Consider the following 17,823-nt stretch of genomic DNA (forward strand, 5'->3'; position numbering starts at 1 on the left):
TATTCCACAAATAGATAATCAGCGAAATAACATTAAGATGTCTCTTTCCCAGCTCCGAACACTTAGATTTAGTACACCTAAACTGCTTCAGAATTTCTGACACAGAAAACATCTAGTAAGAAGCAAGAACTTTGGACGATGGGTTGATTGTATAAATTGTACTGTTTGCCACTTTTCAAAACAATTCATTACAAAAGCTCTTTCGTTATTACTGCCAATTAATATCTTTTTACACAAAATAAAATTAGTCACATTAGTTAATAAAATTAACCTCAATAGTTTGCAGATCCAAACTAGATTGTATTTGAAACTCAGAAAGCATCCATTGAACTACAATCTGCAAATATACCCAATGTTAGAAAAAGTACTGTATATATGCCTATCCAGGATTGCCTTTAAAATTTTTTTTTAGTCTAAAGTATTTAGAGCCCCTAATATGTGTTTGACAAATAAGATATGGTTTCTAAAGAAGCTTACAATTATATACAACATGTTTAGTAAGCTAAAGAGTGATCATTTCTTCATTAATTCATTAAACAATATTTACTGAGGGCATAAGGGTTCAGTACCTGTTCTAGGTGCGAGATATATATATATACACACATACATATAGCAGTGAAGAAAAAAGCCACTCTTTTAGTGAGGGTTACAATCTCATAGAGGCAACAAAAATAAATAAATAATGTCAGATAACAACTAATACAGTGAAGAAAAATATAAGAGGTCAATGAGATAGACATTAAGAGTAGGAGATGCCGTATGATCAGGTATGGTTTCACTGAGGGGAATTCATGGGCAAAGGGAACAGTCAGTGCAAAAGGCATGAGGAGAGGGCATCCTTTCAAGCTGATGGATGGAGCTGAAGCAGAGTGAGCCAAGGGAGAATGGAGGCTGGCGGCCAGAGAACAGCCATGGCTAGATTCAGCATAGCCTTGTGAGTCACATCTAGATTTTGAATTTGATTTGTGTGACAGGAAGTCATTAGACGGTTTTGAAAGGTGGGTGCTTATGTTTGGGCTTCCCTGGTGGCTCAGACAGTACAGAATCTGCCTGCAATTCAGGAGACCCAGGTTCAATCCCTAGGTCGGGGAGATACCCTGGAGAAGGGAATGGCAACCCACTCCCATATTCTTGCCTGGAGAATCTCATGGACAGAAAAGCTATACAGTCCATGGGGTCACAGAGTTGGACACGAGCAAACACAGTGTTTGCTTTTAAGGCCTTCAATAGGTTGGATGAGGCCCATCCATACGATGAAGAGTAATCTACTGTACTCAGTTCAGTTCAGTTCAGTCGCTCAGTCGTGTCCGACTTTTTGCGACCCCATGAATTGCAGCACACCAGGCCTGCCTGTCCATCACCATCTCCCGGAGTTCACTCAGACTCACGTCCATCGAGTCCATGATGCCATCCAGCCATCTCATCCTCAGTCATCTCCTTCTCCTCCTGCCCCCAATTCCTCCCAGCATCAGAGTCTGTTCCAATGAGTCAACGCTTCGCATGAGGTGAGAAATATCAAGAGCCTCAGATATGCAGATGACACCACCCTTACCACAGAAAGTGAAGAGGAACTAAAAAGCTTGATGAAAGTGAAAGTGGAGAGTTCAAAGTTGGCTTAAAGCTCAACTTTCAGAAAACAAAGATCATGGTATCCAGTCCCATCACTTCATGGGAAATAGATGGAGAAACAGTGGAAACAGGGTCAGACTTTATTTTGGGGGGCTCCAAAATCACTGCAGATGGTGACTGCAGCCATGAAATTAAAAGACGCTTACTCCTTGGAAGAAAAGTTATGACCAACCTAGAGAGCATATTCAAAAGCAGAGGCATTACTTTGCCAACTAAAGTCCGTCCAGTCAAGGCTATGGCTTTTCCTGTGGTCATGTATGGATGTGAGAGTTGGACTGTGAAGAAGGCTGAGCACTGAAGAATTGATGCTTTTGAACTGTGGTGTTGGCAAAGACTCTTGAGAGTCCCTTGGACTGCAAGGAGATCCAACCAGTCCATTCTGAAGGAGATCAGCCCTGGGATTTCTTTGGAAGGAATGATGCTAAAGCTGAAACTCCAGTACTTTGGCCACCTCATGCAAAGTGTTGACTCATTGGAAAAGACTCTGATGCTGGGAAGGATTGGGGGCAGGAGGAGAAGGGGATGACAGAGGACGAGATGGCTGGATGGCATCGGGGATGACTCGATGGACGTGAGTCTGAGTGAACTCCGGGAGTTGGTGATGGACAGGGAGGCCTGGTGTGCTGCGACTCATGGGGTCGCAGAGAGTTGGACACGACTGAGCGACTGAACTGAACTGAACTGAGTACAGTAGATTACTCTTCATCGTATGGATGGGCCTCATCCAACCTATTGAAGGCCTTAAAAGCAAACACCAAATTTCCCAAAGATGATTGGATTTTGCCTCCAGAGTTCAATATGAAAATTCAGCCTGAGTTTCTAGCAGACTGAAGACTGCAACATCAACTCTTACTGAATCTTAAGCCTGTCAGCTTGCCCTACAGATTTGGGTCTTGCCAGCCCCAATAATTGTGTAAGCCAGTTCTTTAAAATCTCTGAGTGTATGTGTGTCTGTAAAGAGAGGTTGGCGGAATATGTCCTATTGGTTCTGTTTTTTCTGGACAGCTCTAACTAATGCAGAGGGGAAAAGAGAAATAAAGTAATAAGACGTTACCTGTTTTAATGACAGGAGATTCCTTCTAACTAGAGGACTTCATAAAAGTAACTAATATTTAATTTGAGTCTTAAAGGGTTCATTTATTAATTTTCTCATCAAATATTGAACTCTTCTGTTGAAATGCTGGGCATACAGTAGTTACAAAATAATAATAAGCAATCCCTACCCATTCAATTGAAGGGGAATAATTGGAGAAGGAAATGGCAACCCACTCCAGTGTTCTTGCCTGGAGAATCCCATGGACAGAGGAACCTGGTAGGCTATAGTCCACGGGGTCGCAAAGAGTCGGACACGACTGAGCGACTTCACTTTCACTTTCACGATAATAATACTTTGGCCACCTGATATGAAAAACTGACTCTGGAAAATACGCTGATGCTGGGAAAGATTGAAGCCAGACAGAGAAGGGGATGACAGAGGATGAGATGGTTGGATGGCATCATCTGGGAGTTGGTGATGGACAGGGAAGCCTGGCGTGCTGCAGTCCATGGGGTCGCAAAGAATCGGACACAACTGAGTAACTGAACTGATGATAATAATATATTGATAAATAAATTATATCATAAAATGTGAGGATGTGGATTATGAAGAAATATAAAGCAGGAAAAAAGACCAATATGAAGTGATAGGTTTAGAATGGGTAATGCAAAACTACTCTCTCAAGTATATTTTGATAAGATATAATTTGGGGCTTCCCTGGTGGCTCAGATGATAAAGCATCTGCCCGCAATGTGGGAGACCTGGGTTCAATCCCTGGGTTGGGAAGATCCCCTGGAGAAGGAAATGGCAACTCACTCCAGTACTCTTGCCCTTAAAATTCCATGGACTGAGGAGCCTGGTAGGCTACAGCCCAAGGTGTCGTAAAGTGTCGGACACGACTGAGCGACTTCACTTTCACTTTCTTTGAACAAATATTTAATAGAGGTTATAAATGAGTCATGTAACTTTCTGGGGAAAGAATTTAGCCAAAACAAACTAGAGCAAATGCCCTGGTACAGGAGCATCTTAGCTTTTTCCAGGAACAACAAAGGAGCCAAACTTTGTGAAATAGAGACAGCAAATGGTAGAAAAGTAGGAGATGAGATCAGAGTTAGGGTGCATTGTTCAGGATCTTAATGGTTAATGTAATAAAGTAGAAGGTTTTGAGCAGTGGGGTGACATAATCTGATTTACATTCAACAGAATCACTCTGGATGCTGTGTTAAGAATATAATTTAAATGTCTGAATATGAAGATAAATATACACAGAGGCATGATACAAGATTCTAGAAATATTTAGAAATACTCTCTTATTTCCTGTAGAGGTTTTTCTCACATTTAAGGCTTAATACAGAATTTATTTTTGTGTAAGGAAGAGATTAAGTCTTATATTTTTCACTATATACACACTGCATAACAAGTTGCTTCAGTCATGTCCAACTCTTTGCAACCCTATGGATCCTATAGACAGTAGCCTACCAGGCTCCTCTGTCCATGGAATTCTCCAGGCAAGAATACTGGAATAGGTTACCATTTCCTCCTCCAGGGGATCTTCCTGACCCAGGGATTGAACCTGTGTCTCTTATGTCTCCTGCATTGGCAGGCAGTTTCTTTACTGCTGGCACCACCTGGTGATAAGTCCTTATCACCAAACTCATCAGAAATGCCACCTCTGTTGTACACAAGTTCTGGGATATATATGTGGATACTTCTTGACTCTTTATTCTCTTTATCTATTTTTTCATCTGTGTTCCAACAGCAAAGGCTTTATATCACATAGTTCATATTCTCTGACCACAAATGTAATGTAATCAATAACCAAAAATAAAAAAACCAGAAAGCTTAAAAACCCACCTATTGCTCTGTTAAATTTCCATTAGAATCCTTTCTTTTCCCCTATTTTATAATTTAATTTCCTGCTTTCTATTTTAACAAATAACTAGTTGTATCAATTTTTTTCTTTCAGTGGCAAAGTCAATTGACTACAATATCAATAAATGTAAATATATGTGTTCACTTGAATTAAATGGCATTATAAACAACCTCAAATAATCAAATAAAGACATTTTTTTGAAACACAGAAATACTGGAAAGTATCATCTAAGGCCACAGTGTAAAATGCTGGTTTCTTATTGAAAAATAGTATCACATATAATGGATTTAAAACATTATGCCAAATGAAGTTGACTTGTATTACAACTTAGATAAAATAAGCAATCAGTTGTACTCTGTCCTGGTCTTCAGCATCCCAACCAAAGCAGTCCTTTAACTGAAGTTTGCTAGTCTCTAAACGGTAGCTCTGTTCCACATTTACCTATAAAGAAGGAACGATTTTGTCCACTGTTCCACATGTCTATGTTTATCGTTTGGGGCAGTCAGTCTCGTCAGCTGAGAATACAGAAGCAAATTATTAAATAAGTGTTTGACAAGGTAATTAAGATCTGTATGTCATCAAGTATTTAAAATGCCTATTCGAGTTTTGTTGCCAGTCTCTAAGGAAACACACAATATGATGCTGAAGTTTATTCCTAACAATGAACTTTTTTAAAGCCATACCCGAAGCTGAATCTATGGATCGACCACTCTTTAAGGCTTTGCTTGCACAGGCCCGGTCCACTGTCGGCATCCTATACACGTTGCCCTTTTCCATAGATGTGTTGCCTGCATGTTGCAAACTGGTTTACAATCCAGGGCCCCTCTGCAGTGATTCCGGATTGGATCCCCAGAAAGCACCCTGAATGGGTGCTTGAATGGGTAAAACTGCACCACAAAGCGACTCAAGGCTTTATCCCGCGCCTAAGACTTTGTACAGGCGAACTGACCCTCTGTCACGCGCCTCTGCTTGGAGCCCCCGCTGCGCGCATGCGCACACTGGCCTCAAGCCCTCTCCAGAAGTCAGCCAACCGAACAGCCAGAACGCCAGTGGCCGGAAAAGCCAGACTGACTGAGCCTTTACGGGTCTGCGAATCAGAGCGTTTTCTGCGTCGCACCATGATTCTCAGGAAGAAACTGAGCTATTTGTGGACCTTAGGTCTCTGTCTGGTAGCCAGTAAATCGCCACCCAAAGTTCCCTCCATCACGGATGATACGTTTATAGAGGAGTGCCTCAGATTTCACAATGAAGCGCGGAGCAACGTCTCGCCCCCTGCAGCCGACATGAAATACATGGTGAGGAGAATCTAGGCTAGGATCTTACTTCTCTGGTTCATCCTAAGGTATCTGGGCAGTGAGTTTCATGGACTCATTTGTATGAACTCAGTCTGGAACTTTCAGCACGCATCTAAAAATTACGCCTTGACCGAGCTGTCTCTTCCAAGGTAGTGACAAGAGTGAACGAGAAAGGAAACTTGAAGCTGTCGCTTGCCTAGACTTAGTTCCCTTTTACGCAGGTTTGCTGGGGCCAAGGCGGGTGGTGGATTGTTGTGGATACTCTTGGCCTAGTGACTGTCTGTCCCGCACAGAAACAGTGTGCAATGATAACACATAGACAAGCCTATATCAAACATTTATCCATTCAGAAAACGCACAAGTGGGAACCACACAGCAAACATTGGTTCAGAGCAATTCTGAAATCTTTAGGGCAGGTGTCAGAAGATCTGCTCTACAGGAAGTCAGAAAAGTTATTTGATTAGAGGGGGTAGGAGTTCCCTTCTCCGTTGTTCTCTGCGGTCTCTATCTTCTTTAAAAATATCCTTCCTTATGCATCATTCTCCTTGGACCAATCTGAAGCAGACTTTGGGAGTTCTGCTCTCTTGAGGGATATAGAGCTTTCTCAGACTGCTTTCTGCCCACAGTAAGGTCTGCTGCCAACTCACTTCAGTCGTGTCCCACTCTCTGCGACCCCATAGACGGCAGCCCACCAGGCCCCCCACCCCGTCCCTGGGATTCTCCAGGCAAGAACACTGGAGTGGGTTGCTATTTCCTTCTCCAATGCGTGAAAATGAAGTCGCTCAGTCATGCCCGACTCTTCGCGACCCCATGGACTGCAGCCTACTAGGCTCCTCCGTCCATGGGAGTTTCCAGGCAAGAGTGCTAGAGTGGGTTGCCATTGCCTTCTCCAACAGTCTAAGTGTCATTTAAGATCTCTTGCATTCATTTGCTTTTTCATAACAGGTTCACAATATCTTTGGGAATACATCTGTCTCCAGAACTCTGAAGGTCTTTTAACCTTATGCCTCCAGTCAGTTCCAAGTACTGCACTCATGCTTAAAGTGCAGCTTGGAGAAGTTTTTGAATCTTTCTTTGATTTCTCACTCTGGTGCTTTTACTTTGCATCTTAATGGCAGTATCCTTGAAACATGAATTTTGGGGAAATTACTACAGTCTGAACCTGTTCCATTTGCTAAGGCAGTTCTTAAAAACTTAAGAGGATTTCCTGGGAGTCACAGACATCTCTTTGCCCTGAGGCTTTTTAATCACATGAAAGTTTTACAGAATTGGTCTCTCAAAGTCTTTTGAAAATCTTATTATAATATGCTACATAGAAGCAGTTTCTTTTCCATTCCTCAAAAGCCCCACATTTCCTGATTCTCTTTCATTTCCTGATTCTCTTTCTTCTTCCAAACTTGCCAGTGTTTACTTTTATGATAACTTGTTGAACCCACACAACAACCACCAAATACTATCAATGTTCAGTTTACTGACCTCAGCATCAGCTTCAACTTATGATCTGCACCCTGAATAATAGATCACATTTTTTTCAGATATTTAGTTTCTGAATCACAGGGATTGCCATCATTCCCCTGCCATTAATATTCTCACTGCTTGCCAGCTAACTGTAGTTGCCAACATAGTTCAGGCAAACTCGCCACTAACAATTGTGACCTAGAAAAAGTATAAAAATGGAAGGCCACATGTCATTGGTGGCTCAGTAGTTAAATTTTCATTTAGTAAAGAATATATGGTTTCAGAGATTTCATCTAATCTGCTCAGATTTGAATTTGGTCTGAATAATTTTGCTCATTTTCATTGATGTTATTAAGTAAATTTTCATTTCTTCTAAAATCATCAAAACTTTCTATTAAAATTATAATTTTATAAATATAATATGAAGGGTTTGGTTTAAAGTTATAATGAATGGTCTTCAATTTTAAGTATTTTAAATATTTTTAATGTTTTTGGAAATTTAATTGTCTTCTTAAATATTTTTATGAATACAAGATTATTTACCATTCTGGTACTTATGCCCATCTTGTGGCCAATGTGAAGAACTGATGTCATTCTTCACTTAGGTGACAAAAAGAACTACACGCATCCCTACTCAACAGTAATAGAAATTTGTTACCATTGCAAAATATCTCCTTTATAACTGAAATCAGGGAATATGGATAAGTGATGAAACAGATCTTCAGTAGTACTTCCAGGCAATATTATATTATTCATGTATCTACTGCTTTCCTGCTGAAATAAAAGATTTGACAAGTTAATCTTTTAACCTAAGTGCTTCCATGGTTCAACCCTTTCTTGGACTCTGAAGTGATGTCTGTCTCTAGTGTCATCAGCAACAATATTCACAAGCCTTTTACCATTCACATACAGAAGCCTTTTGCTTTAAAACATGTGGCAAAAGAGGCAGACATTCAGTGTTGTGGGTCACAGTAAACCCGTGCTACGGTTAAAATGAGGAAAAGTGTGTGTGTGTGTGTGTGTGTGTGTGTAATATGCAATGTCCTATAAAGTCTGGACCAAGAGCAAGGATCCCTCCTACCTAGGTCTCAAGTGGTATGAATTTGGATTTTTATAATGGCTGCACCCCACTTCCAGCAGTAAGTTTTACAAGAAGCTAGGCTGGGCTTTGGTACGAAATAAACCCTGAAATCTCAGTGGCTTAGTGAAACAAAAAGTTTAATTTCATACTTACACAGGTTGTAGAGAAAATGAATTAGGATTCAGCCTGTCTCTCTGGGCAAAGGGGTTCCCCCAAACTCAGCTAGCTCACTGACAGGCAGTAGAACAAGAGCTCCCAAAGTCATTGATCTGATAATTGCTTTACTAGTGTGAAGAATAAGGGGATATCTACTGATCCTCTTGCTATTGTAAATAGATTTAGCATCCTTTTGCTATCTTTTCATCCCTATTTTTTGTTGAATTAATGGCTTTTATATTCAGATTGTTGTTCTTCTTACCTACAAATATTTGTTATGCTGATAACTAATAATAACACAAATAAATTTTAAGGTAAGTTTTGGTGAGGTTTGAATCACAGTGCCCGGTTGATGGGAATTTAAAATTGTGCTGCAGCTATGAAGATAAGTATGGAGGTTCCTCAAGAAATTAAAAAATAAAACTACCATATGATCCAAAATCCAACTTCTGGGTTTCTTCCCCAAAAAAATTGAAAAAAAAAAGTCAGGATCTTGAAGAGATAGCTGCATGTCCATATTCATTCATTCACAATAACCAAGATATAGAAACAACCCAAGAGCCTCTTGATGAAGTTGAAAGAGGAGAGTGAAAAAGATGGCTTAAAGCTCAACATTCAGAAAACTAAGATCATGGCATCTGGTCCCATCACTTCATGGCAAATACATGGGGTAACAATGGAAACAGTGACAGATTTTATTTTGGGGGGCTCCAAAATAAAATGCAGATGGTGACTGCAGCCATGAAATTAAAAGATGCTTGCTCCTTGGAAGAAAAGCTATGACAAACCTACACAGCACATTAAAAGACAGAAACATTACTTTGCTGACAAAGGTCAGTCTTTTCAAAGCTATGGTTTTTCCAGTAGTCATGAATGGATGTGAGAGTTGGACCATAAAGAAGACTGAGAGCCAAAGAATTGATGCTTTTGAACTGTGATTCTGGAGAAGACTCTTGAGAGTCTCCTTGACAGCAAGAGATTAAACCACTCAATCCTAAAGGAAATCAGTCCTGAATATTCATTGGAAGGGCTGATGCTAAAGCTGAAGCTCCAGCACTTTGGACACAAGATGCAAGATGGTTGGATGGCATTCCTGACTCAATTGACATGACTTGAGCAAGCTCTGGAAGATGGTGAAGGACAGAGGAGCCTGGCATGTTGCAGTCCATAGGGTCACAAAGAGATGGACACAACAAAGAGTTCATCAACAAATGACTGGATAAAGAAAAATCCACATTACTGGTGTATTCTTTTCCAGCTGAGGCACCAGGAATCCTAAGAAGGCTGGGGTGGGTAGCCTATCCCTTCTCCAGCAGATCTTCCCAACCAAACCAGGTTCTCCTGCATTGCAGGCAGGTTCTTTCCCAACTGAGCTATCAGCAAAGCCTATATATACAAACAATGGAATATTATTCAGCCTTTAAAGAAAAAAAAACAAAAAACAAAACAAAACAAAGAATACCATGCCAATTGTGACAGCATGGAAGAATCTGCAGGACCTTATGCTAAGTGATATTAAGATATTAAGAAGAGATGGCAAGAATACATAGAAGAACTATACAAAAAAGATCTTCACAACACAGATAATCATGATGGTGTGATCACTCACTTAAGCCAGACATCCTGGAATATGAAGTCACGTGGGCCTTAGGAAGCATCACTGTGAACAAAGCTAGCAGAGGTGATGGAATTCCAGTTGAGCTATTTAAAATCCTAAAAGATGATGCTGTGAAAGTGCTGCACTCAATATGCTAGAAAATTTGAAAAACTCAGCAGTGACCACAGGACTGGAAAAAGTCAGTTTTCTATTTTTTAAAATTTATTTATTTTACTTGAAGGCAAATTACTTTACAATATTGTAGTGGTTTTTGCCATACATTGACATGAATCAGCCATGGGTGTACATTTGTTCCCCATCCTGAACTCCCTTCCCACCTCCCTCCCCATCCCATCCCTCAGGGTCATCCCAGTGCACCAGCCCTGAGCTCCCTGTCTCATGCATCGAACCTGGGCTGGCGATCTGTTTCACATAAGATAATATACACGTTTCAATGCTATTCTTTCAAATCATCCCAGCCACACCTTCTCCCACAGAGTCCGAAAGACTGTTCCTTACATCTGTGTCTCTTTTGATGCCTTGCATATAGGGTCATCGTTCTGTTCAGTTCAGTTCAGTCGCTCAGTCGTGTCCGACTGTTTGCGACCCCATGAATCGCAGCACGCCAGGCCTCCATGTCCATCACCAACTCCCGGAGTTCACTCAGACTCATGTCCATCGAGTCAGTGATGCCATCCAGCCATATCATCCTCTGTCGTCCCCTTCTCCTCCTGCCCCCAATCCCTCCCAGCATCAGAGTCTTTTCCAATGAGTCAACTTTTCACATGACGTGGCCAAAGTACTGGAGTTTCATCTTTAGCATCATTCCCTCCAAAGAAATCCCATGGCTGATCTCCTTTAGAATGGACTGGTTGGATTTCCTTGCTGTCCAAGGGACTCTCAAGAGTCTTCTCCTACACCACAGTTCAAAAGCATCAATTCTTCGTCACTCAGCCTTCTTCACATTCCAACTCTCACATCCATACATGACCACAGGAAAAACCATAGCCTTGACTAGACAGACCTTGGTCGGCAAAGTTATGTCTCTGCTTTTGAATATACTATCTAGGTTGGTCATAACTTTCCTTCCAATTAGTAAGCATCTTTTAATTTCATGGCTGCAGTCACCATCCGCAGTGATTTTGGAGCCACAAAAAATAAAGTCTGACACTGTTTCTACTGTTTCCCCATCTATTTCCCATGAAGTGATGGGACCAGATGCCATGATCTTCGTTTTCTGAATGTTGAGCTTTAAGCCATCTTTTTCACTCTCCTCTTTCACTTTCATCAAGAGGCCTTTTAGTTCCTCTTCACTTTCTGCCATAAGGGTGGTGTCATCTGCATATCTGAGGTTACTGATTTTTCTCCTGGCAATCTTGATTCCAGCTTGTGATTCTTCCAGCCCAGCGTTTCTCATGATGTACTCTGCAAATAAGTTAAATAAGCAGGGTGACAATATACAGCCTTGACATACTCCTTTTCCTATTTGGAACCAGTCTGTTGTTCCATGTCCAGTTCTAACTGTTGCTTCCTGACCTGCATACAGATTTCTCAAGAGGCAGGTCAGGTGGTCTGGTATTCCCATCTCTTTCAGAATTTTCCACAGTTTATTGTGATCCACACAGTCAGAGGCTTTAGCATAGTCAATAAAGCAGAAATAGATGTTTTTCTGGAACTAGGTGTAGAGTTAGGTTATTTATTTGACTTTTCTCTTGTTTCTTGAGGTAAGTTTATATTGCTATGAACCTTCCCCTTAGCACTGCTTTTACTGAGTCCCATAGTTTTGTGTTTTTGTGTTTTCATTTTCATTCTTTCTATGAATATTTTGGTTTCTTCTGTGATTTGTTGGTTATTCAGAAGCATGTTGTTTAGCCTCTATATGTTTGTATTTTTAATAGTTTTTTTTTTTCCCCTGTAGTTGACATCTAATCTTACTGCATTGGGATCAGAAAAGATGCTTAGAATGATTTCAATTTTTTTTAATTTCTGAAGGCTACTTTTATGGCCCAGGATGTGATCTATCCTGGAGAAGGTTCCATGTACACTTGGGGAAAAGGTGAAATTCATTGTTTTGGAGTGAAATGGCCTATAGATATCAATTAGGTATAACTGGTCCATTGTATCATTTAAAGTTTGTGTTTCCTTGCTAATTTTCTGTTTAGTTGATCTATCCATAGGTGTGAGTGAGGTATTAAAGTCTCCCACTATTATCGTTACTCTTAATTTCCCCTTTCATACTTGTTAGCATTTACCTTACATATTGTTGTTCTCCTATGTTGGGTGCATATATATTTATAATTGTTATATCTTCTTCTTGGACTGATCCTTTGATCATTTAGTAGTGTCCTTTGTCTCAGGCTTTATTTCAAAGTCTATTTTATCTGATATGAGTATTGACACTCCAGCTTTCTTTTGGTCTACATTTGCCTAAAATATCTTTTTCCAGCACTTTACTTTCAGTCTGCATGTGTCCCTTGTATTTTAGTGGGTCTCTTGTAGACAACATTTATAGGGGTCTTGTTTTTGTATCCATTCAGCTACTCTTTGTCTTTTGGTTGGGGCATTCAACCCATTTACCTTTAAGGTAATTATTGATAAGTATAATCCTGTTGTCATTTACTTTGTTGTTTTGGGTTTGAGTTTATACACCCTTTCTGTGTTTCCTGTCTAGAGAAGATCCTTTAGCATTTGTTGGAGAGCTGGTTTGGTGGTGCTGAATTCTCTGAGCTTTTGCTTGGCTGTAACGCTTGTGATTTCTCCTTCATATTTGAATGAGATCCTTGCTGGGTACAGTAATCTGGGTTGTAAGTTTTTCTCTTTCATCACTTTAAGTATGTCCTGCCATTCCCTTCTGGCCTGAAGAGTTTCTATTGAAAGATCAGCTGTTATCCTTATGAGAATCTCCTTGTGTGTTATTTATCTTAGGATAAGATAATATTTGTTCTTTGTGTTTGAACTTTGTTAATTTGCTTAATATGTGTCCTTGGGTGTTTTGCCTTGGGTTTAACCTATTTGAGACTCTCTGGGTTTCTTGGACGTTGGTGGCTATTTCCTTCCCCATTTTAGGTTGGTTTTCAATTATTATCTTCTCAAGCATTTTCTCATGGCCTTTCTTTTTGTCTTCTTCTTCTGGGACTCCTGTGATTCAAATACTGGGGCATTTGACATTGTCATAGAGGTCTCTGAGGTTGTCCTCATTTCTTTTAATTCTTTTTCCCTCTCTGCTTCATTTATTTCTACCATTCTATCTTCCACCTCACTTATCCTATCTTCTGCCTCAGTTATTCTACTGTTGGTTCCCTCTAGAGTGATTTCAATCTCAGTTATTGGATTATTCATTATTGATTGACTCTTTTTATTTCTTCTGGGTCCTTGTTAAACATTTCTTTCATCTTCTCAATCCTTGTCTCCAGACTGTTTATCTGTAACTCCATTTTGTTTTCAAGATTTTGGATCATTTTTACTATCATTATTCTGAATTGTTTTTCAGGTAGACTCCCTATCTCCTCCTCTATTGTTTGGTTTGGTGGGCATTTATCATGTTCTTTTACCTGCTGAATATTTCTCTGCCTTTTCATCTTGTTTAGATTGCTGTGTTTTGGGTACATTTTCATTATACTGAAAGTTTGTGGTACCTCTTTATTGTGGAGGCTCCTCCCTGTGGGTGGGGTTGGATGAGTGGCTTGTCAAGGTTTCCTGGTTAGGGAAGCTTGCATCAGTGTTCTGGTGGGTGGAGCTGGATCTCTTCCCTCTGGAGTGCAATGAAATGTCCAGTAGTGAGTTTTGAGGTGTCTGTAGGTTTAGTGTGACTTGGCCACCTGTATTTTAATGCTTAGGGTTATCTTCCTGCGTTTGGAGAATTAACTTGGTATGTCTTGCTCTGAAACTTGTTGGCTCTTGGGTGGAGCTTGGTTTCAGTGTAGGTATGGAGGCTTTTGGATGAGCTCTTGTTGATTAATGTTCCTTGGAGTCAGGAGTTTTCTGGAGTACTCAAGTTTTGGATTTAAGCCGTCCTGCCTCTGGTTTTCAGTCTTATTCTTACAGTAGCCTCAAGACTTCTCCATCCATATTGCACTGATGATAAAACATCTAGGTTAATGATGAAAAGTTTCTCCACAGTGAGGGACACCCAGAGAGGTTCACAGAGTTACATGGAGAAGAGAAGAGGGAGGGGGGAGATAGAGGTGACCAGGAGGAGAAGAGGAGGAATCAAAAGGAGAGAGACAGATCTAGCCAGTAATTAGTTCCCTAAATGTTCTCCACAGCCCAGAATTCCCAAAGAGATTCACAGAGTTGGGTAGAGAAGAGAGGAGGGAGGGAGGAGATAGAGATGACCTGGCAGATAATAAGGAAAGTCAAAAGTGGGAGAGGGTAGTCAAGCCAGTAATCACACTCCTAAGTAAAAATGGGTACTGAAGATTGGATTCTTAAAGGTACAAAATTGATAACAAATACCAAAATAGCAAAGTAAAAAATCTAGAGTAGAGGTTAGACTCTCAAAAATACAATATTAAAAAAAATGAAACAAAATCACAAAAATTATAAAAGTATATATATGAAATTTGCTTTAAAAATAGGGTCTTTTTTTTTACAAGGTAGTAGTTGGTTATAAAAATGAAAATTAAAGGAGTAATAACATAAAAATAAAACAAAAAATTTAAAAATTAAAAAAATGTTACTAGCAATATATATCTATTTTACTATATTTCTCTAGAGCTCCTGAGGGCTGTGTGGGCTCAGTTCATTTTCAGATAGTTCCTGTGTTCCAGCTTATACTTCTTCTCAAGGTCTATAGGCCCCTTCCTAGGTAGTCGGTGTTAACTACAGTGTTTTAATCTGTTGCACCTTCCAAAGCAGTTCCCTCTTCCATATTTTGGCTTCCTCTGTTTGCAAGTCCCTTCAGTGTCTAATTTCCACCCTGACACAAGGAGGTGAATGTGGTCACTTATTTAGGCTCACTTGTTCAGTCGTGCTGTGGGGAGGGAGGAACACTGCAAACAAATATCACTGGCATGCGTGGGGACTGCTTACAGTGTCTGGGCCACACTAGGTTTGCCCCTGCTCATGGCATGTGTGCTTTCCCAGTCTAAACTGCTCAGGTTCCAGGTTGCCCTGCAGGGGAACTGTCTAAAGCAGGCCCTGGGTTGTGTACACATCTCAGGTGTAAACTGCTCAGGTTCAGGTTCTTGGGTACTCCACAAAGGCACAGACTCGGTCGGACCTGAATTTTGTGCCCTTCCCAGGTCCAAGCATCTCAAGCTACCAGATGCTTGGCGAGTGCACTCTCCCCAGGTGGGTGGTGCATCTTATCACCTCCCCAGTCCCAGCCGCTTGGTTTCCTGGATGCGCAGTGGGGCGCCGTCTCTGGTGTGCCATGTGTCTCCTCTGGGAGGCTGATCTCTGGCTGCAACCCAGCTGGCAGATTTCAACAGTCCAGGATCCCAGGAAGACTTGGTTAGCAACTGGGAGCCTGCTTGAAATTTGGTAGGGGATGCTGTCTCTGGGGCTGAGATTGCCCCTCTCCCCTTAGCTCTGGCTATTGCCCGCCTGCCCTCTGCCTCTGCTGGGGCATGGGCCAGTTCACAGCCAGCTAGCTCTCCTCTGGTATTCACTCAGTCCTTTGTTCTGTGAGCGGGCCAGTAGTGCCTTAGGTTAGAGCTTTTCATGGGAAAGTTCTCTCTCTTTCTCTCTCTCTCTCTCTTTTTTTTTTTTTTCTCTCTTTCTGGCTATCCCAGTTTGGGTTGCTATTTCACCTTAGCTCCCTCAAATGTTCCTCAGGGCATTCAGGCCCGGTCCTTACCCTAAGCAATGCTGCCCGGTCTCCCTGTTCAGCCGCTGCTTGCTGGTGGTGGACGCGAGCATCTAGCCTACTTCTCCACTGGAAGTTGTGGTTAGGCACCTAATCTGTGAGTTGTTGTTGTTGTTGTTGTTGTTTTCCTCCCCCCGGTTATGTTGCTGTCTGAGATTCCAAAACTCCCCACAGACCCACTGGTGAGAGAGTTTCCTGGTGTTTGGAAACATCTCCTTCACTACCCCTCCCCAGAATGGGCCCCTATCCCTAACTAATTTGTCTCTATTTTAATTTTTATATTTTGTCCTGCTGCTGCTGCTGCTAAGTCGCTTCAGTCGTGTCCGACTCTGTGCGACCCCATAGATGGCAGCCCACCAGGCTCCCCCGTCCCTGGGATTCTCCAGGCAAGAACACTGGAATGGGTTGCCATTTCCTTCTCCAATGCAAGAAGGTGAAAAGTGAAAGTGAAGCCACTCAGTCGTGCCCGATTCTTCACGATCCCATGGACTGCAGCCTACCAGGCTCCTCCATCCATGGGATTTTCCAGGCAAGAGTACTGGAGTGGGGTGCCATTGCCTTCTCCATATTGTCCTACTGCTTTCAAATAAAATGGACTGCCTTTCTGAGTGCCCTGTGTCCTCTGCCAGGGTTCAGAGGTTATTTTGTGGAATTAGCTCAGCGTTCAAATGATCTTTAGATGAATTTGTGGAGAGAAAGCCCATCCTATCCCTCCACCATCTTCAAAAGGTCAGTGTTAATTCCAGTCCCTAAGAAAGGCAATGCCAAAGAATGCAAAAACTACTGCACAATTGCATTCATCTCACATGGTAGTAAAGTAATGCTCAAAATTCTCCAAGCCAGGCTTCAACAGTACGTGAACCATGAATTTCCGGATGTTCAAGCTGAATTTAGACAGGGTAGAGGAACCAAACATCAAATTGCCAACATCCACTGGAACATTGAAAAAGCAAGAGCGTTGCAGAAAAACATCTATTTCTTCTTTATTGACTATGCCACAGCCTTTGACTGTGTGGATCACAACAAACTGTGGAAAATTCTTCAAGAAATGGGAATACCAGACCACCTGACCTGCCTCTTGAGAAATCTGTATTCAGGTCAGGAAGCAACAGTTAGAACTGGACATAGAACAACAGACTGGTTCCAAATAGGAAAAGGAGTACATCAAGCAGTTAGAACTGGACATGGAACAACAGACAGGTTCCAAATAAGAAAAGGAGTACATCAAGGCTGTAAATTGTCACCCTGCTTATTTAACTTAGATGCAGAGTAAATCATGAGAAATGCTGGGCTGGAAGAAGCACAAGCTATAATCAAGATTGCCAGGAGAAATATCAATAACCTCAGATATGCAGATGACACCACCCTTATGACAGAAAGGGAAGAAGAACTAAAGAGCCTCTTGATGAAACTGAAAGAGAAGAGTGAAAAATTTGGCTTAAAGCTCAACATTCAAAACACTAAGATCATGGCATCTGGTCCTATCCCTTCATGACAAATAGATGAGGAAACAGTGGAAACAGTGGCTGACTTTATTTTTCTGGGCTCCAAAATCACAGCAAAGGTGATTGCAACCATGAAATTAAAAGACATTTGCTCCTTGGAAGGAAAGTTATGACCAACCTAGATAGCATATTGAAAAGCAGAGACATTACTTTGCCAACAAAGGTCCGTCTAGTCAAGGCTATGGTTTTTCCAGTATGGATGTGAGAGTTGTACTGTGAAGAAGGCTGAGCACCGAAGAATTGATGCTTTTGAACTGTGGTGTAGGAGAAGACTCTTGAGAGTCCCTTGGACTGCAAGGAGATCCAACCGGTCCATCCTAAAGATCAGTCCTGAATATTCATTGGAAGGAGTGATGCTGAAGATGAAACTCCAATACTTTGGCC

General features: G+C 41.3%; 1 protein-coding gene across 1 annotated transcript in view; it reads left to right on the plus strand.

The window, feature by feature from the left end:
* Positions 1-5,656: 5,656 nt before the first annotated feature.
* Positions 5,657-17,823, plus strand: part of GLIPR1L1 (GLIPR1 like 1) — a 34,727-nt gene continuing 22,560 nt past the window's right edge. Inside the window, exon 1 of the mRNA XM_068971403.1 lies at positions 5,657-5,833. Coding sequence (XP_068827504.1) covers positions 5,657-5,833 — 177 coding nt within the window. The remainder of the gene's footprint in view (positions 5,834-17,823) is intronic.

The sequence above is a fragment of the Capricornis sumatraensis genome, chromosome 4, assembly GCF_032405125.1.
Source record: "Capricornis sumatraensis isolate serow.1 chromosome 4, serow.2, whole genome shotgun sequence".
Classification (NCBI taxonomy): Eukaryota; Metazoa; Chordata; class Mammalia; order Artiodactyla; family Bovidae; genus Capricornis; species Capricornis sumatraensis.